Here is a 21,040-nt window from a genome sequence, read left to right as displayed (position 1 = left end):
ACTTATCTAATCAATGGGAATAAGTCTTACATAGATGATCAGAAAACCCTGAATAAATCAGAGGGTTTTAAATATGGACTACTTGGGAGTATCTGGAAATATATATTCAGATAGTTTGAAGCTATACATAAGGTAAATATAATTTTCTTGCAGTTGCTCTCAGTATATTGATATTCCAAGAGGTGTGCTGCCTGTTGTCCTGATGACAATCTATTGTTATCTTAAGTAGCAATATTTAATAGCTTTATTCTGCATCAAAATAACTAGGCATAGAGTTTTATAACTGTTTTAGTCAATGAGCATATTTTGAATTTGGGAAACTTGCTTATCTATGTTTTCCTTCCTTCCTTCCTTCCTTCCTTCCTTCCTTCCTTCCTTCCTTCCTTCCTTCCTTCTCTTATAAGTCACCTACTCCACAGATCCTAGGTAGCTTCCATTGGAAATAATGAAATCCTACTAACATCAAAGTAGAAAAGTGCATTACTTGATAATTCTACTAATTCTACTGCCCCCCAGGCAATTATCACCAATTCACCAGCTCCCTCTTCCCCCAGGGCTTGTTGGAAGAGAACATTTTGCATTACCTTCTGAAAGGCAAAGAAATAGCATGCCCCCATGTACTAGCATGTACTATCCTTGCCTTTGGGAGTATGTTATTGAGAACATGCTCTCCAGTATTATCTCAAAGGGACTATTCTCAACCAGGAGATTATGGGCAGGCAGATTCATCCAGGACCAGTCAATCAACCAAAAATAACTTAACCTCTTTTGATTTGCTTTATGTCAGGTCAGTTTTCCTTTCTCAAAAACTAAGTTGTTATATTTTTAGACCTCTCTGTAGCAAGAATTTAAGCCTGTGATTATTTTTAATTTATCAGTTGGATCTCCTCCCCACACTACAAGTTGTACAGGACTAACGTAATGTAATTCACAACTGCCAACATCCTTTTTCTAACTCCTTCTAATATTTTAATATAGCATATGAACATTCTTCTCTGCCTTCACCTGTCTGGTATGATGACAAGGTACATGTTTGTGCTCCCAAACAGCAAAGTGTTACTATTAGGCTGTTGGGTAAGAATGAATGCAATTGGTGAGAGAAGAGAAAACCTGTCTATTTGCAAGCAGAAAGTGCAGACTGGCAATATAGAAATCCTGTTAAGACATATTTTCAGCTAGGATAAATGCACACGGGGAAGAGAAGAGCTAGCATTATGGCAACTTCAATCTAGGCTCATTCAACAAAGCAAAAAAACTCTCTGTGTACAGTACATTATTATGAACAAACAGAACCTCTATCGGAAGGGGAGAGTTTAAATCATAATTGCTGCTTCTACTCTAAAAGAATGTGTGGATTAGTAGAATTCTCATCTGATTTGCCACCTTCACTAATTAGACACTATTTTAGGTGATCAATTATTTTCACTGAATAATTTTTAAAAAAGTATTTTTGTTTGGACTGCTGGCCTAAAGGAAAGAGATAAAGCAGGATTAGTAGGCAAATATTAGTATTTGCTATAATTGGCTTATATTTTGATATGTATCTGACATTTCCATGCAAGCAGGACAATCAAAACAACTTCCAGCAAAGTGTTACTTATACTAGTCCTGAAGCAGCAATATTCTTGCATCCTATGGTTGAACTGTTGGCCAGTCATGCCATCTCTGTTCAGCTGGTAGATATTGGGTTCACTAGGCCAAACTCACAATAAATCTTAATCCCCTAACTTCACATCATTTAATCTGGTTGTTAAACTCAGATTTATTTTAGATAGATGACACAGAACATAAAGCCAAATGGAAGAGCAATTCTCTTTTTTTCAAAGGCTGCTATTCCCATCTTATACCTACAGATGTTTAACCATAACACATAGGATAACAGAGCTGTGGCCTGTCCCTTCTTCTTCCTATCTTTCACATGGTTTAATAGAGTCTTTATCTTGTGCTTCCTGGCCTTGAAACCAATTAGTTGTTGGCATAAGTGACATCTCTGCCCTATGAGCTCTGACTCTCAGTTTACAGTATCTCTTACCACAATTGTTGCATCACCAGTACAGGAAATTATCTGGATCTCTTCTGAAGATCATTGGTATGTTATTTGATTTCTTGTTGATGACTTTGATGTAGCTTGTGTTGAAGAAACTGGTTGCGTTTGATGATTCAGACATAGATGAAAGCAGACAAGGGCAAAGAAGAGATTTCATAGTACACTAGTGCCAAAAAAACCCATACCCCCCTCCAGCACAGACACAGATAAAAGAATAGGTTTGTGAAAAGTAATTAACTAAATCTTTTCATGTTCTTGTCTTTGTTTTTCTTCCAGGGGCTTCTCCGGTTTTCCAGATCTCCACGTTTATCCCAGGTAACTTAAAATTTATGAAAAGTAGGCAAATTTTTTTCATTGGATTATGGTGAATTTGGAGGAGTGTGTGGATGTGAATGAAATTCTGGGCTGGGAATAGTGGGAGTTATAGTCTAATAAAATTACAGAATAGATATTTAGTCACATTGGCATAAATATAGTGAAACTGCAGAGATAACCATCTTGGAGCCCCCATATAGTAGGTAAGAGGAAACAAGTGATGTAAGAGCCACCATAGGTACCACCTCATCTGGTTTTGTCAGCTATCACCAGCTAGAAACAGAAAGCAAAGAAAGGAGGTGGGGAAAGCAACATTTTGGGGGACTAGGGACATGAGGTGAAACCGTCATAGGCATATATAACTGCATATATAATTGCATATATAACTGTATATATAACTGCATATATAACTGTGGTGACAGAAAGAATGAAGAGATGGTATGACTGTTTTCTTCCATTTCCTTTGCCTGTCCTCAGTTGCATTGGCTATGGGGTTACTTAGCCCTGAATGGTCAATCTGGGGGCAAGGGGTAATTGAGGGGTTTACTTTGTGGAGAGTTGTACTTACAATCTTATCTAGGCCTTTACATTTAACTCCATATCTGTGTAGAAATCCATATTAAAGTTTCAGTGCATTTGAAAAGTACCCAACTGCAGAAGAATGATATAGAAGATTTTCCAGACTGATGAACAGTGACACATAGGGATATCCTGAAAATGTCCTCTCATCCTGACCTACATAGATGAGGGCATTCAGACACAGAATCTTTTTTATCCTATTTCATCATATTGTAATGATAACTCAAGTTTGGTTGCCTATAATTATTCTTTCTATACAAAATAAAAAATTGAAAGACAAATTTGATATTAAAAGCACTACATTTTATGGTGAAGTGAATTTTTGTGTTAGTTTGTGAACTGGTATGGATTTGAGTTCAGATTTTTAGCCAGAATTGCTTTTGTTCTCATAAAATTTCTTTTTCAAGATTGGTTTGGCATATCAATTTAGTTCATGTGCTACTCTTAATTTGTTCATACAATTATTCATCTTCATCCTGGTTATCAAAAAGCTATAAAATGGGAAGACAAATTGGCTAACCTTCCAAGATCAATATCTATACTTTAAAAGGTATAAAAAGTGGGCTACAACAATAAATGAACATTTGAAACCTAAGGGCATTTTCATGCACAAATTGCTTACTGGAGATCATTTATATTTTAAGTACTGTAGCACTTTTTATATTCACAATAGCTGGGTTCTGATTACTCAGAGCAGGTAATCATTTTCTGGTTTCCATAGTATACTGAATCAAAAAGTATCCAACTTGGCTTATGTTTAGATAACACTGCATGTTAAGCCACTCAACACCTACCCAAAGTCAACAAACACAAACTTTAGAACATCAGCAAATTGTTTGAGCATGCTCTATGAACCCAGCTAGTGTGAGAGAAGAATTTAAAGTTAAATAGGCTACAAGTCTACAAGTTCTTCTTCTTCCTGAGCCATTACTTTTCTTCTTCTTACCTGGCCAGCCTCATGTTCAAAGTTGTGCTACTGCTGCCGAGAAGACCCTACCCTCCATTCAGGAGTTCAGTGAGGACTCTGATGACTTCTTTCAGCCATCACCTGCCACAATCACACGTCGAAAAATCATGTTGCCCAACCTCAACAGCCCAGTAAGGCGGGGCTCTCTCAGCAGTCTTCTGGGAGATGATTTGCGTCAGTTCTCTGCCCTGAGGAGAACTTGTCGGTCTCCAGTCCGCTGTAACCGAGTCCGCAGTCCTTCTCCACGATGCCATCAGGAGGAGCAACATTTTGACAGTGAGGAGCTCATTGGCCGGAAGCCTAGCAAACTCCTCATTCCCTCTGTCACACACTACAGGCCTCCAGACCTCAGTCCCAGGTAAGAGGGTCTCATCATGGTCCTTGATTTAACTCATGAAATATAAATATAATACACCATTTGTTCTTAGTGTGGATTGGATATGTAGAAGAGATTTGATCCAAATACAATGTTCTGTACTAGCAGCTTACATTTCTTTAGTTTTAGAAATTTTGGCCCAAATGCAAATCATGGTCTAAATCAGGGGTGTCAAACTTGTGCCCAAGGGCCAGATGTGTCATACACAGACCACACCCACTCCACCTCCGTGAAGGGGGAAAATATCATGATATGTCATGTGATGGCAATGTGATGCTATGAGTTTCACACCCGTGATCGAAGTGATTCTATTAATTCCTAGGTTTAAAAATATAGTTTGGTCAATTTGATTTTAATTTCTAGGGAAATTCACTCCAGATATAAAACACTAAGTATCAATTAAATATGTGAATGAGCTTTACGTTTTGTTGTATGTTTTTTCATGAATGCTGCCTATATTTGTTTAGTAAAAGTAGGGAAAATTTGCAGGCATAGCTTTCCCCTTCAGCAAGGATCAAGCTTGTCAAGTTCAATTTTGATAGATTCAAGATCTTTATGAACAAGCAGGTTTTACTGTTAGGAGGGGGTTACCAAAAGAGAATACCTTGGGGAAAAGATTTTCATAAATATGGAATATGGCAGAAGTAGCCCTAAGAAGTCTTCAAAATTTCAGGAGCTTTGTTCATTTATTTATGATATAATTGTATATATTTAAGGGATAGTTTTATCACATTCTATTTCTATGGTTTTAGTTGGCTGTTTGTTATGAAAATGATAATATTTGTTTGTTTGTTTTGATTTGGCATTACCCAATTCCAAAACAATTATTAGACATGCTTCTCAATAGGAACCTACTAAATCTTAGAAGGGAATGTATTGAAACTTAGAAGTTATGATGAACAATCCATAATTATTTTCTTTAGGTAGTAATGTATTATGATTGATGGGATTTAAAGAATATGAACATAGGTCATTGTTCAAGCTAATGATTTGGTGTGGATCCCACAGATTGCAGCAATATTCTTGTAACTCTTTTGTTCCAGGCTGGTAGACTTAATAATAAATAGTCAGAAAGCCCCCATAAACTCCTTTATAACCTAGCTTACTCAAGGGTTAGAAATATACTACTACTTCTGCATCCTTCCACTTCTGATTTTACATTTTTCTTATATGAGCAGCTTGGCAAAAAAGGTATTGTTTTTCAGATCTATTCCAGTACAAATTTCTAAATCATTAACAAAGCACTAGGGAAGTTCAGTGTTTGATCTGGACAGAGCCTATTAAAAATGCAGCTATTTCTCAAAATATGGGATTTGGCCATACATACTCTTGTATGTCATTCTCTAAAGTACAGATAAATACTTCCTTGACTCAAATGAGGAGACTGTGAATTCTAGTCCTGCCCTAGATATGAAAATTGACTGGGTGACTTTGGGCAACCACTCTCAGCTCCAAATGCCAGGGTCATCCAACAAGCGGGTCAGTCGGTTCCTGGTGCAACCAATGGATCAATGCTCAGTTGACACCCCCCCTTCTCCCAAAATAGACCCTGCACTATGGTAGTAGGCAAAATTCTAGAAAGAAAAAAATATATGGATATGCTGTTGTGTTTTTGTTGACAAGAAGATTGAAGTGGTTTGCCACTTACTTTTTCAAGGATGTTTTTTCCAACATCCCAGTCTAACCCACAGCCCTGGTGGTTTCCAATGCAAATATTAGTCATTTATGGTTTTAATTCATTTTTTGAAATCAGTCAAAAATGATTAGCTCCTTTGGAACTCTTATTGAGCTTATTCCTGATCTGGTGGCCCTTTATGGTAATATTCTTTAATAATTGTCCTTTAGATCACAGGTGTCAAACTTACCACGTCACATTGCTGTCACGTGATGTTTTGTGATGTTTTCCCCCTCTGCGGAGCAGGGGTGGGCATGGCCTGTGTGTGACTCATCTGGCCCACAGGCTGCCAGTTTGACACACCTGCTTAGGTCATTCTCCACTTTAATTAGCCAGAAAAAGTGATTGAACCATTTTGATTTTCTGTCACATTTGCCAAATATTTTGGGCCAGCATTACCTAGATTTTTTTAAATCTCTTGTGGACATGTATAACTATGCCCCCATTTAAAGTCTGCTTTCCCACTTCATACGAATGAGTAATTTTTCTCAGTGGGTTACATGTTATGCAGGTTTGGATAACATATTATCTATTTCATTAGCAATGCAGATCTGAATTTGCAAATCAATTTTGTGTGTTTTATGCACAAGGGCAGAACACCAGTTGTCATAGGGGACACACAGGAAGAAAGGGAGAAAGGTAGCACTTGTTCTTTACTCTCATTCATAGAAAAAGAGCTTTTGAATGTGGAGCTTTATTTTTTGTCCCGTAACTCTTGGTTGATTCCCTGTTCCCACCTCTCTAGAATTGTTGATGGCATTGAAGATGACAGAGGAGCATCAGAGACACAAACATTTAGTTTTAATATGGAACAACCCCAGCAGACTTTGGTGCAGGATCCTATGCTACCAGGTAACCTTGACAACTGAAGAGAGGGTCTTCAGGTCTTTACATATCAGAAGCTAAATCTAAATCAGAAGCTTAAGTTCACATTTTGAACAGAGAGGAACATTGATTTGAAAGAGGTCATTTATGTCAAAATTAAAGAGCCCTGTCTCAGCAAAGGGTTGGGGATATGACATCATCTATCTCCAGTCTAAAAACACAGTCCTTTCAGCAGCTTCAAGAAGGCTTCACACCCATAGCTCATAAATATCCCTTACTTCAAATGAAAAGACAATTAGATACAAAGCCAATTTAAATGCTACAAGATTAGGGTAAAATAACTGTAGGGAAATAGGCTTAAACACCATGTTAACTGTAAGCAAATCCAATAGACAACGTGTTTCTATTTTAGATATCAGCAGTCAAAAGAGAACCATTCCCAATAACATGTCCACTCAAATAAATATTCTATATCTCAATTCTTAACTATAATCAAATCCACATTTAGAAGACATAAAGTAATCCCCAAATCCTAGTATAAACAAAAGACTGAGATTTGACATGAAAAGAAGTGATAGTTTCCTCTTTAAAGAGAACAAACTCACAAAAATTCCTTACTTCAAATGAAAGGACAGTTACTGTAGATAAAAAGCCATTTTAGATGCTGTCAGAATAGGATGCTTAAAGTAACTTAGAGGGAACAAAATCTTAAACACCATGGTAACTATAAGCAATCACAATATTTTTATAGTCCACATGCCACAAATCAAAACATCCACCCAGAATAACATGTCCCATTTCAACCTTGATCAGGTAAACCAGGTTTGTATTCCTTCTTTTTACATAAAATAGTGTTACTCTTTAATCCATTCATATGATTATTATTTTTCATTTCAAATTTCCTCAAAACTTTAAACAGTCTAGCAAAATACATAGTCCAATTGCTGTGACTGTCAATTTTATTTCCTTAATTTGTATCCATTTTTTTAATGTTCAATGACAAATTCTTGTTCAAATTTTTGTTTGTGTTATTATCAAAACTTTGTTGCATATCTTTCTCTGTAGCATTTTCTTTGGGGAACAGACTGCTCCCAAGAAGACATAACACTTTTGACACTATTGATTCAATGTCGTAATGCAGTTCCTCAAAAATGTCTCTGCACTCCATTATAAGTTGCTTGTTTTTTTATGTCTCCAATATCAAAAAGTTTTTCTTTCCCACAAAAATGTATTTATTCTTTAAAAGTAATTTCAAAGTCTTAATATTCATAATCGAGCATTCTGTTGTTTTCTGAGCCTTTAATTGTTCAAAATTTTCTTTAACAAAATATTGTCTTACTTTTTGCTGTTTATTTTAATTTTTTAAAGATTACAAAGATACATCTCATACATTTATTAGGGATGGAAGGTACTCCCTGGTGTATCCAAACATATCATTTTGTAAGTTCATAACTTCTTTAAAGCAATTAACAGGTAATTTCCAATGATTAGCAAAAGAACTGCAAAATTAAAGTCCTTTGAAAGGCTACATTCATGGCTAGAGTAAATATGGTAAGTTCTCTCTGCTCCTGGTTATCTCATCGCATCCTTTGGAGACCAGGCCTTGCAGTGTCCTCAAAACAGACAGCCATAAGGAGCACAGCTTGGGTGATCTCATGATCTCTCTTCATTCAGAAAAACTTGAAGCCTACTCATCAGCTCTCAGTTCTTAGTTGCAAATGTTGGCTTCACTTTTCACAGAGTCATCTTCAGCATGCATTTCTTCCCTGGTCATTCTAATTCTATGTAACTGTCTTTTAGTAGTTATTTGTAAAGGCTCAGCGTAATGTTGGGATACCTCAGATTTTGCAAAAATGTTGCATCTCAAAATGGGCAATAGTATACATGAACCTACAAGCAAAGGACAGGATATTATTATAATGAAGAAATGTTGTGCAGTATATATTTTAGACAAATTCAAATTAAAAAAATATAAACTGAGATATGAACAGATAATTTTTTTGACATTTTCTTTTTCTGGTGAGGACCCATGAGAAACTCTTCAATTAAGTAAACTGAACATTGAAAAATCACAGTTAATAATTAAAAAAAACCCTAATTATTAAAATATCTATATAAAATGGAACATTTTTGGACTAGGTTTTTAATATTCTTTTGTCCTAACTCAATCATAGAATTTTAAATGAGTTTAGAAAATAAATCATTTTTCTTTTTAAGAATCTCTCACATTTTTTCACTCATCCTTCTTTTTATTAACTTCTCCCATTCCCAGTTCCCTAAGAAGAAAAAGAGAAATTGTCTTAGCGATGATTTTTATTAGCAATGCTAAGATCCCCAATTCTGGAAACATCCATGCTTTGATATGACTATGAGCAAATTTAGAGTGGGATGAGACTTAGTTTGCATTTTTTTTCTGTCTAAAATTTGGTTCTAATGTTTTCAGGAAGCATAATACTGATCTTATATTGACATCAGAGGTGAAATATATGTCTCAGAGGTTGCCACAAAGAGGGAGTCAAACTATTCTCCAAAGCACCTGAGGGTAGAACAAGAAGCAATGGGTGGAAACTAATCAAGGAGAGAAGCAACTTAGAACTGAGGAGAAATTTCCTGACAGTGAGAACAATTAATCAGTGGAACAGCTTGCCTCCAGAAGTTGTGAATTCCCCAACACTGGAAGTCTTTAAGGAGATGTTGGATAGCTATTTGTCTGAAACGGTATAGGGTTTCCTGCCTAGGCAGGGGGTTGGACTAGAAGACCTCCAAGGTCCCTTCCAACTCTACTATTGTATTGTATTTTATTGTATGGGTGAAAATACTTGGTCCTAAAAATCTATGAAGGCCCTAAAAGTCCATGAGCACAGTCTCAATTTAGACTCAACAAATATGAAAAATCAACTTACTGAAAGCAGCAATTTGTCATCAAATTATGATGTGTAATCTTGAAGGCAGAATGGAAGGGAGAACAAAAATGGAAAAATAAGTTGCCTGAGTCTGGCTAATTTTGAATCTTTTCCTCATTGCTGTACAGATCTGATAAAATAGGAAACAATAGGTAATTGAAGACCTTCTATTTGTTTGGAAAGGGAGAAACCAAAAGCCAATAGCCAATTGCACTTGGCTTATTAAGCTAGCTCTTTGTGTTTGCTGCTATTGTGAACAACAAAAAAGGGAATAAAATTATACTCATATTTAAAAAGGCAATAGTGCAAGTTAAATACTTTTAATTTTAATATTAAAAATGAGGGGTAACTAGAAAGCCAGATAACAAATTTGTTCTACATATTTGTCAATATTTTTACAAAACAAAATCAAATGAAATTGAATATAAACTAACTGCAGCAAGTAGGTGACCAAAACCTTTCGAATCTTATATAAAATGTGAATTAGAGAACTATTTTTGTCAAACAGCTTTTATGAATGATCACTATAAATGAACTATCTATATGGAAAATAAATTTAACAAAAATCACACAATCCAATTCTCTGTTCCACAGCCACAAACTTCCATAGAATTTTACCCATTAATTAGACCAACATAGTCACTGTAAATGGCAATAGCCAAAAATAATTCTCTTTCTCCATCTTTCATATGTATGGAACTCACTAATATTGGTCAGTAACTCGTAGATGTCAAGTCTCAAAGAAAAAGAATACTTCTGTTTCTATGCTTAGTTTTATATAAGCATCAAAGTTTTAATAAACATCATCAGACCTATCAAAAGCATCTGGTTGATGAAATTATATATTTTAAGGAATAGATGTAAAAGTGTTTATTATTTGCATATTATTTGTTTTATTGCATATTAATTTATTTTTATTTTCTTCTTTTTGATTATGGTTTCTCATCAGGAAACATTTTCTGATTGTTTGTGCTGTCCTAAAGAATCCTCAGAGTAGACTGTATATTTGTCAATTTTGAGAAAACTTTGAGAAAAGGGCTCTATTTAGGAAAGTTCTGTATTTTTCCACATAGTGTGACTATTGCCCTGGCTTTTCAATCTTGCCCTGCCATCTGTTGCTTTGTGAAACCTATGTCAAGGTCCTGGCCCCCGAGTGAGCTCTTTTGATTTAAATAGCATTCCAGGAAAAACCTCATATAATACAGATATATCTTGGTAACAGGGGGTTTTAATGGATGATTTTGTTTTGGCTTCCTAGCTTACCATTGTTAAATGAAATAGAAAAATAATAACCAAAAGGGTAGTGGACAGTGTTGTTAGATGACCTAGCTATTATGCAGCCTGCTTGCTAATTGGCACTAATAAACCATTGACGTTTGTAGAACTATATGTTAGTTGAAATGCAAGAGCAATGCCTTTTCAATAGCTGAATGAGACTGGCAGATTTTATGTTTAAATGAGCATTGATGGATAATGCTAATTGATAGGAATTACCTCATACACTCAAACTGGGGTTGGAGAGCAATGCCTTCAAGATAGCTAATAAAGTAGTCTGCAATCTGTTTCACAATTGTCTAGTGTGGCTATACAAGGAGACATTATTTATATTCTTTTAGGGAAGCTATTTTGCAAACTAATGCTGCAGAACTCTTGACTAGCATAGTTGAATTCGTTATAGTCAGTGCCCCAAAATTGCAAAATAAATACATGGAAATACCAGATAATATACCAATTTGAAATGAGAAATAATTTAAACTGAACTACTGTGCATAATAAGGAAAACTTTGAACATGTGATCTATGAGTCTATATTCAGCCTAAGGTAAAGGTAAAGTAAAGATTCCCCTCGCACATATATACTAGTCATTCCTGACTCTAGGGGGCAGTGCTCAGCTCTGTTTCAAAGCCAAAGAGCCAGCGCTGTCCAAAGATGTCTCCATGGTCATGTGGCCAGCATGACTAAATGCCAAAGGCACATGGAACACTGTTACCTTCCAACCAAAGGTGGTCCCTAGTTTTCTACTTGCATTTTTACATGCTTTCAAACTGCTAGGTTTGCAGAAGTTGGGACAAGTAATGGAAGTTCACTTCATTACACGACGCTAGGGATTTGAACCACCAAACTGCCAACCTTTTTGATCAACACACTCAAAATCTTAGCCACTGAGCCACCACGTCCCCATATTCAGCCTAGGTCTTCACTATTGATGAACAACTTCAACAGCCCTGATTTCCATTTCTAGGATCTTTACCTTTAAATGGGATTTAGATTAAATTGCCCTTGAAACAGAAGTCATCATACAGGTTACTCTCTATAAAATAGGACATAATGCCAAGTTAGCCTATCATTTCCTAGCAGAAAAAAATGGGGAATATAAATAATAATATTATAAACTAAATTTGCTTTCCCCTAACTGGTGCTCTCTAAATATATTGGTCTTCTGTTGCTAAGAGTGCCAGCATGATCTTGTCTCTTCCACATTAAAAAAGTGAAATCAAGGCATGCAGTTAGACTTGCTTGACATTTTTATTCTATGTACGTATGTATGTGTGCGTGTGTGTTTGTTTGTTTGTTAAATTTTTACACACACACACACCCATCTTTCTTATAAGATGACTCTGGGCAACAAGTTATAAAATATATAGAAAAATGTATAGATGGATTGTGGGATTCAACTTATCTTTTCAAATATTTGACATTCTGTCCAGCCTGTACCATTTTTTTGCTGCTGGAGGAGGCTCACATAACTGAAAACTCTTCTATCTGGGTTCCACCCAAATATCAATTCTTCATCAGAAGTGAAACTGGTTCTGTAGCATTCTCTTCCTCTTCCCTGCATAGAGATTTAAATTTTGTATATTCCTGTAAACTACCTCCAAAACTCACATGATGCCATTCCCCCCTCTCCCCCCCAAAAAAAACAAGCTTATCTCCTGTGTAAGCCTTATGCTTTCTTGGGACATTATTTTTTTAAAATTAGGATCTACTTTTAGGTCTTTGTTCAAAACCAACCTCTTCGAAATATACCCAGTTCAAGCCCAGAAGAGAAGCAGGAAGAGGTTTGAAGTTGTTTATTGGTAGTTAAACAAAGCAGACACATTGGTCAGTAGGGCGCAGTTCTTTGCATTATGTGAGACATAATGCAATGGGAGAGAAGTTGCATTTCAGTATAAATGATATCTGACCCTATTCTTTTGGCTTTCTTATTTAGCCATACATAAAGAGTCACTTTAGTATTAATCTGATATTAGGCATAACTTAGAAACCAACCTGTGAACAATTTACAATTGCATCCCTCATTTCTTTGGATTTTTTCACAGGACCAACCAATCTCGTGTTAGCTACCGAAAGTGATGAGGTAAAGCAGAACATCAGAAAGCTAAATCAAGAGGTAAGACACAAGTCTTAATTTGCGGACAGAGTCAATTGAACTTCATCCTAAAATCTGTTTATTGTATCAGAACTTTGCTGTAAAAAGTATAAAGTTACATTTGAAATGAAAATACGTCTGCATATGTGCAAAGTGCATTTACCTTACCATCTGAGAAATTTGATGTATATGCATTACACATTACAGAAGTTAACTGAATTACCAGTTGAATCTTAGTTTAGTACTAGTGATATGAGAGCAAGTTCTTTCAATTAGAATACAGTAGATCAATTGGATAAAAAAGACAAGCAAAGAATAACAGAGTTGGAAGGGACTTTAGAGGTTTTCCCCTATACCATTCTGGAAAAATGGCTGTCCAAACTCTTCTTTAAAAACTGCAGTGATAGAGTATCCACAACTTCTGGAGGCAGGTCATTCCACTGATTAATTGTTCTCATTATCAGGAAATTTCTGCTTAGTTCTAAGTTATATCTCACCTTCAAAAGTTTCCATCTGTACTTCTTGTCCTGCCCTTGGATGTTTTGGAGAATAAGTTGACTGCCCCACCCCGCCCCTCTACACTTCTCTGTGACAGCCCTTAAATATTAGAAGACTATTATCATGCCACTTATAGTTCTTCTCTTAGTTAAAGTATTCAATTCCTGCAACCATTCATCATATATTTTAGCCTCCAGTCCCCTTTGTTGTTCTTTTCTGCACTCTTTCTAGGGTCTCAAAATCTTTTTTGTATTGTGATAGCCAAAACTGGATGCAGTATTCCAAATGTGGTCTTACCAAAGTAGTATAAAGTATAAACAAATACAAAGCAGCAAAAAGCGGTACACTTCATCTGATCTTAATACTGTCCTTCTGTTGATGTAACCTAGAACCAAATTGGCTTTTTTAGCAGCTACAGCACATTCCTGGCTCATACTTAAGTAGTTGTTCACTAGGACATCTAGATCCCTCTCACAAGCACTGCTGTTGAGCTAAGTACTACCTCTTCTATAACCTGTGCGTTTGTTTTTCTTGACTAAGTGTAAAATCTTATTTTTCTCACCAATTCAATTGCATTTTGTTGGATAGTATCCAGTGTTCAAGTCTGTCAAGATCCTTCTTCTAAAGGGTTAGCTCTTCCCTCTAGCTTGGTGTCATCTACAGATTTGATGAGTTCCCCTTCTATCCCCTCCTCTAAATAGATTATGAAGATGTTGAAGAGTCCTGGAACTATGACAGAATCTTGGGATACTTCGTTGCATGCTTCCCTTCATGTAGCTGTAGTTCCATTGATGATTACAAGTTGAGTGTTGTTGGTCAGCCAATTATGAATCTATTTGGTGGTGATGCTGTCTCTCCCACATATTTTTATCTTACCAAGAAGTAGGTTGTGGTCTACTTTGTCAAACGCTGTACTGAAGTCCAAGTGAATAATGTCCACACATTTCACTGGTCCAGTAATTTGTCAAAGAATGCAAAAAGTTTGTCTGGCATGATCTGTTTTTGACAAACTATGTTGGCTTCTAGTAATAACTTTGCTTGTTTCTAGGTGTTTCACAGTTCATTGCTTAATTATCTTTTCCAGGGTCTTCCCATGTATAGATGTCAAGCTGATTGGTATGTAATTTCCTGGATCTAGTTCCCCCACCCCTCTTTTAAAGAATGGAACCACATTACCTCTGTTCCAGTCCTCTGGTAGTTCTCTGGTGCTCCAGGATCTTTAACAGATATGGTTTAGAAGTTCTGAATATCATGTCTGGCAGCACCTTCAGAACTCTGGAATATAATCTATTTGGTCTTGGTTATTTGTACTCATCTAGAGTGGATAGGTTTTCTTTCACCATTTTCTTGCCTATTTTTAAGATGTAGATAGATCAGTGCTCCAAGAGAGATAGATAATCAATAAACTAAGCAAAACCAAGCAATTTTTTTGCTACTACTGCTTTTTGGCATCTGCCACCTGAGACTGTTGCCTCTTCTCTCTAATGGCAAAGCTAGCCCTGGTCTAAGGTCCTTCCTCCTCCTTCCCACTCACTTGATGCCTGAAGCTGTGGAAAAAATAAATGCTCCCCAAAGATTACTCCTTGTGTCCAACATTTGTTTTTTGGATCAGTTGTATTTTTTTTCCTGCCCTGGCAAGATGAAGAAAGATGAGACTGTAAATTTCATAGACAGCCCCTGTGTTGGCGTTTCTGACTGTGGGTGTAAGAGTTTAAATTAAAATTTAATTTAAAATTTAAATTCGGTGACAATTACCTAGCAACAGAGCCTGCCCATTCCTTCCCCCCCCCCCCCATTATCTTTCTAAATTGCCTTTGTGTTCTGCATTCTATGGAAAAACTCAGATTATCCCCACGAGTCCCCATGTCTTCACCAGGCCTCACTTTCTAGAGTTCCTTCCCCGGGGTTCTTTTGTCCATAATTGCCTTACAGACATCAGAACAGAGGATGACATGAATAGAATTCCTGGTCTAGAATTTAATAATCATATAACTTTTTAAATATATGTGACTTCTTTACTCGACTTTGAACATGAAAATTATCATTGGCACCGATTGCCCCACAACACCCCATTTCTTTCTCTCTGTTGGTTGCTTTCCCTATTTCTTATGCTGAGACTGTTGAAGAGGATGGCCAGGTGGAAATGGCAAAACAAAGGAGATCATTTTTAATGCATTCAGCATCCCTAAAAGTGAGAGGGTTTGTGTGAATTGGTTACGATAAATTGAAGGCTTTAATATCATCAGCTGTTACTTTAAAGTTTGTCCCTCTCAATTGATCAGGCTGCCATCTTCAAATATCATCAAGCAACATAAAGTGAAGGCAGCATTTAATTTTTGAACAGTTATGTATGATTAACGTCATTAGTTTTAGAAAGAATCCTCCCACTCTGCAGATAAATTAACTGAATTATTGAGTAGGGGAAGGGCATTTGTGCTTTACTGTATACTCTAGCGATACATGCTCAGAGGCATTTGTCTTTACTGTATACTCTGTTAATCCTTATTTTATTTCAAAATGGGAACTTTGGCTAAAACAGATAGGGGTGCTGTCTGGGTTGGATTTGATTACGAGAGGAAGGAAAGGAAGACAAGTGACCAAATCTGCCGCCCACTGAAATTTATTAAAAGAAAGAAGGTTGGATGACAAAAAAAAATTCTATGGATGATTATCTTTAATAGTCACTAACTATCAAATTAAATTGTCAACATCATAAAAGAATTAAGAAACAAAGCACAGAAAGCCACAACATAGAGAGGAAAGCTTGGCGTTATCTAGAAGCACAGTAAAATTCCTTAAGATCTGAGACATTTCTACAACATCAATAGGAGTGTATAATATGTCATTTGTTGCAGTACAATACAATAATTATGGACAGCAGGATATTGTATTAAAAATAGAACCTAAGTGAGTAAATGACTAATAAAAGGACTTAGAGACTTAAAAGGAGTAAAATTCAGTACCAGGATCCTACAATCTGAGTATTATACTATTAAACGAACATATAGAGATATGAGTTTATGTATGTGTAGGTATGCTTAAGTAAAATCTTATATTTGACAGTGATAAATAAGGTAGGACAGGAGGTAAGATCTAGATGCACTGTAAGAGACACTGGAGAACAAATAAAATTGTACATCCAGAAAAGAATCAAAGTAGGGGACTTTTTGTCAGCTTTTGAGTAGCTAACCTTACTCCTAAGATCAGTTGCACCTGCCCTATTTCACTAATCAAGAAGGAAGAAAATGAGGTCCAGAAGTGTTCAGCATGATCACGTGGCTCAGCTAGAAACTAGCCCTCCTTCTTTGATAAAAAAGATAAACATGGAAGGGCATGATAGACTGAAGAATTGTGGTAATTAATATTGAAGAATATTAATATTCTACCCTTAATATTATAAGGATCTTAGGCAAGCTGCTTATCTTCCACTAGTGCTGCATAAAATAATTGTTCCAATATATCATATTGTAAAAATGCTTTGATGACATTCCCCAAAAAGATTCTGGGTGGTGTTGCTTTTCTGTTTATTTTTCTTGCCTCCCTACAGATAAACAACCTGAATCAGGAAGTTTCCCAACTCAGCCAAGAGTTACAACATCTCATGAATCTTCTTCAGGGCCAGCTTACCACTCAGTCTTTCTCCAACCCTACCTCAGTCTGCCTTCACAGCTGTGAGCAGACCTCACCTTCCCTGTCTCCTGTAAGCAGATTGCCTTCTTCTCGGACTTCAGTTTCCTTGCCACCTCATAGCCTTCTGGCTTCCTCCTTGCCTATGCTCCCCAGTCTACCAGCATCCTCAAGCCTTGACTTTTCTGCCTTCACCAGCTCTCTGCCTTCTACTGCCTCCCAGGACATGGAATTCTTTGAACCCCAGGAGAGGAGGGGATCCACCTCTTGTGATTCTGTAAGTTCCACAGATCAACCTCTGGCTGACAAGGAACTTGGTGATCACTCTGGACATACAGTTAATATGACTGCTCATTCTAGCTCAGCCATGTTTTGTCCTGTCACCTCTCTTTCCCCCCCAAATTCCTTCCCCACCTGTTCAGGACAGGGCTGTCCACCACCAAACTTTTATTTCCGCTCTAGCCCGGAGAGCTTTCACTGATGCCAAGGAGCCTTTTGCCACAACTTTTTCTTTTAGGATATTTGGTGCGTAGATTTCACAGCCACCAGCACCACATTTCCTGTTTCTTAAAATGCATATATTATTATTACTACCGTATTTCTTTTTTAAAGTTATTCTTTTGGAAAATTATATATCCTGACAGCTGAAATATTTTGGTTTTCAAGGTCCTTATAAATAACAGTTATGCAACCATTGATTCAGAAATCTTGCAGATATATTTTCAAAGCAGTAATGTTATGAATGTCTTGTCAGAATCAGAACAGTCATATTCTATTTATTTTCCTCAGACTAATATCGTTGGCCAATGGGCATGTTGTTACATACATATTCAAACTCTTGAGTATATGTGAATTAAGGGACCATAGGACTGATCCAAAGCAGTGAAAATCTAAATGAATCCCCCTCTCTTCTACTTAGCATGTCACATAATCCACCAGGAAATTTACCAGTGCAAGGCTCATTGAAACTAATGTGAGTTGACAACAATAACACTAGAGCAGTGAACATTCATTTTGATGAGGTTTGGATGGAAGAATTTCCAATGGATTATGGTCTATGAATCAGCAATGCCCTCACTACCACCCTGAATAGCACCTCAGATTCACTCTCTGAAGCCTCATGTCACTTCAGAGTAGAATTACTTCTCCAAGTGGATTCAAATTAATATCAATTGGTAATTTTTTTTGTTGGTCAAATTTGTTTCTTGAGTTTGCTATTTCCTTTTTCTCAAAAAACTTCAGTCTGAGATCTTTACTACATCTATTCTATATGAGCATATGTGTGCATGTTTTCAAGTCTGCTGTAAGAGCCAAAAGCTTTTCCTGTTAAATTATTTTCTCATCCTTCTTTTCTTTTTTCCCTTTTCTTTTCTCTGTTCTCTTTTGATAAAAGGTGCAAGTGAGGGTATACAAATGATTTCTATGTTTCTGGCAATTATAGTTGATTTCGGTTTTCAATTCCTGAACACAATTATTATAAAACAGATAATCTGCTAAGGAGGTCATTCTGGGAAATTGGCCTCTCTCTTTTTTCCATTCTGGAGAGAACAGAATAGTTAATTAGGAAACATCAGTCTTTCCTCTACATAGGATCTAATGTATTTTGACAGTTCATCACATTTAAACTGCAAATCCAGGGTGCTTTTTCTAACACAAAAGATGCCAGAGATATAGATAGCTTGCATTTTCTCTGACACAAGAGTATAATTCTAGAAAAGTAGTTACCCTTAAGATTGTTCCGTGATAAAATCAATACACACAGGCACACAAAAAGCATTGCCTTTTTCATCAAGACAATATAACCAATGTGTTTCTGAGGCCAAAAATTTATACTGGTGGCTCCATTTTGGAAAACATAATGGCACTCTCTGTTTTACTGAACCTACCTGCTCAAAATCCTACACATGAATCTACTTTCAAAAGATCTATAAGTGAGTTGGCATATAACCATTAATGTTTTTGATCAGGCCAGTATTCGATCACCCTCTGATACACTTCATGAGACTTATTGCAACTCATTTTTGTTACATTTAGTTCTTATTCATGTGGGATTTGTTTTCAGAAACATTCAAAACAGTTCACCATCAAGTAAACAATGTGTCCAGGTTTTTTACAAAAATCTGAGCACAATCAATTTTAAAAGACACTTTTAAAGTAAAATAGAGGGCTGACTTGATCCGATGTCAATGTGCCAATGATGTAGAAGATTGAAGTTTAACTTCACGTTCTAGCTGGCTCTGGGCAACTGCTGCTTCTCTCAGCATCTGCCCCTAATTAATGATATGAGCATTATAAAACTCTTTTTTAGTGTTGTCATAAACCATCACAAGATATTTGATTGTAAATCCTACATAAGCACTACATAAATGTTGTATATATTAAATGCTTTAAGGTCTCACTAAATAGCAAGAAAGCATTTCCTTAAAAAGACAAACTATTTTGACAAAATTAAATAAGAAAGTTTGTCAAGAATGGGAATTTTGAGCCCTCTGAATATTGCTGATCTTCGCTCCTATATTCCTGTTTTGCTCTCTGAGTTGTGAATACTGATCTATTGTTGGACTACATTTATAGGCCATGAATGCTCCTTGGTGGATTGAATGAGTTATTTTGAATACTGTACTATACTGTAAAAATCTTACAGTATAATAAGAATATAACTGCTATTTTGTGTACTTTATAAATCCAGCCAAATTTGCAGATGTGACATAGAACAGATTTCAAGGAGACAGGAAGAAGTTGGCCAACTTTTCAACTGATTTCAGTAACTATGCCTCTAGTAGAATCAATACATATTAGTGCTCTTTATTTCTAAATAATCTTATATAAGTAAGTAATATTCTTTATTTCTATATACAATTACTTTGAAATTGAATTTCTTCATGTTTGAAACTGTTGCTTATGTTTGAAATTAGGGGTTTTGAGCAGCTTTGAAGTGTTTTAAGAGTTGTTTCAAATGTTTAAACAGTCTAAGAATGATTAGACAGTCTGTTTCAAATGCAAAGCAAATGTCTTAAAGCCAAAATATATATTTGAAATTTAAACATTTTGTGCACTGTTATCTTTTCTTGCCCATATGAACAGATATTGTTACAGATACAACAGGAATTCGTCCGCTGTCTTACACTCCAGAATTTCAGTTCTACTGATGAATTGTATAGATATGGAGCCACAGTAGAAAGATCTTATATTACAACCATCCCCCGCTCTTTTACTGAGAAAGACTGAGAAAAGGAATCCTAAAAAGCAGTTTTGCATATTTTAATGAGGAAATAGGTTTATCCTATGAAAAAATGCCCCTAAAATAATATAGAACTAAACTAAATCACAGTTAATATGGGAAATAATCATTACATGCTGTTATGTCTCTGAACTAGCAACTTAGTTCTACATATTTCAAAATCTGATCCCACCGCCTTTTACCTGTCAATTGTGTAAATGTTAACAGAAGTAAATCCCCTGCATGGTAAATATACCTGGAATTGTTTTTCCAACTCTAAATCTTAAATTTGAGGCAAATTTTATTGAAACAATACAATGATCTTGAGTGATCATCTTAAAAATGTTGTGTTTAATATAGAAAATAAGCATTACAAGGAGATTCTTTGGGTATTTCTGTGGGAGACTGTGGGTCTTTTTAATAGAGCAATAACTGGTGATGTGACCCTTCCCCCTCAAATTAGAAGTACAATATCTCAAATGCAGGTTTATTGAATTTGAATTAGATTATCTGGAAGGATAAATTCTACAAATCAGAATTATCCTAAGGTTTTAGATACATGGAATGTGGTGGCTCAGTGGCTAAGACACTGTGCTTGTCGATCAGAAAGATTGGCAGTTTGGCAGTTCGAATTCCTA

General features: G+C 36.1%; 1 protein-coding gene across 3 annotated transcripts in view; it reads left to right on the top strand.

Annotated features, from left to right (window-relative positions):
• The window catches only part of KCNH4 (potassium voltage-gated channel subfamily H member 4), a 60,524-nt gene extending 40,326 nt beyond the window's left edge, over nucleotides 1–20,198 (top strand). Inside the window, exons 12-17 of one of the 3 annotated variants that reach the window (XM_081933691.1) lie at nucleotides 2,324–2,362; nucleotides 3,896–4,266; nucleotides 6,705–6,811; nucleotides 13,008–13,078; nucleotides 14,640–14,671; nucleotides 17,103–17,239. In XM_081933691.1, coding sequence (XP_081789817.1) covers nucleotides 2,324–2,362; nucleotides 3,896–4,266; nucleotides 6,705–6,811; nucleotides 13,008–13,078; nucleotides 14,640–14,671; nucleotide 17,103 — 621 coding nt within the window. In that variant the 3' untranslated portion in view covers nucleotides 17,104–17,239. Of the gene's footprint in view, nucleotides 1–2,323; nucleotides 2,363–3,895; nucleotides 4,267–6,704; nucleotides 6,812–13,007; nucleotides 13,079–14,639; nucleotides 14,672–17,102 lie in introns of all 3 variants that reach the window. The other 2 variants (XM_081933689.1, XM_081933690.1) reach the window with 2 other exon arrangements.
• Nucleotides 20,199–21,040: the final 842 nt, after the last annotated feature.

Source organism: Natrix helvetica (assembly GCF_964273705.1).
Source record: "Natrix helvetica genome assembly, chromosome: Z".
NCBI classification, from domain to species: domain Eukaryota; kingdom Metazoa; phylum Chordata; class Lepidosauria; order Squamata; family Natricidae; genus Natrix; species Natrix helvetica.
The sequence above is the reverse complement of the archived record's forward strand: the minus strand, read 5'-3'. Positions and strand labels throughout refer to the sequence as shown.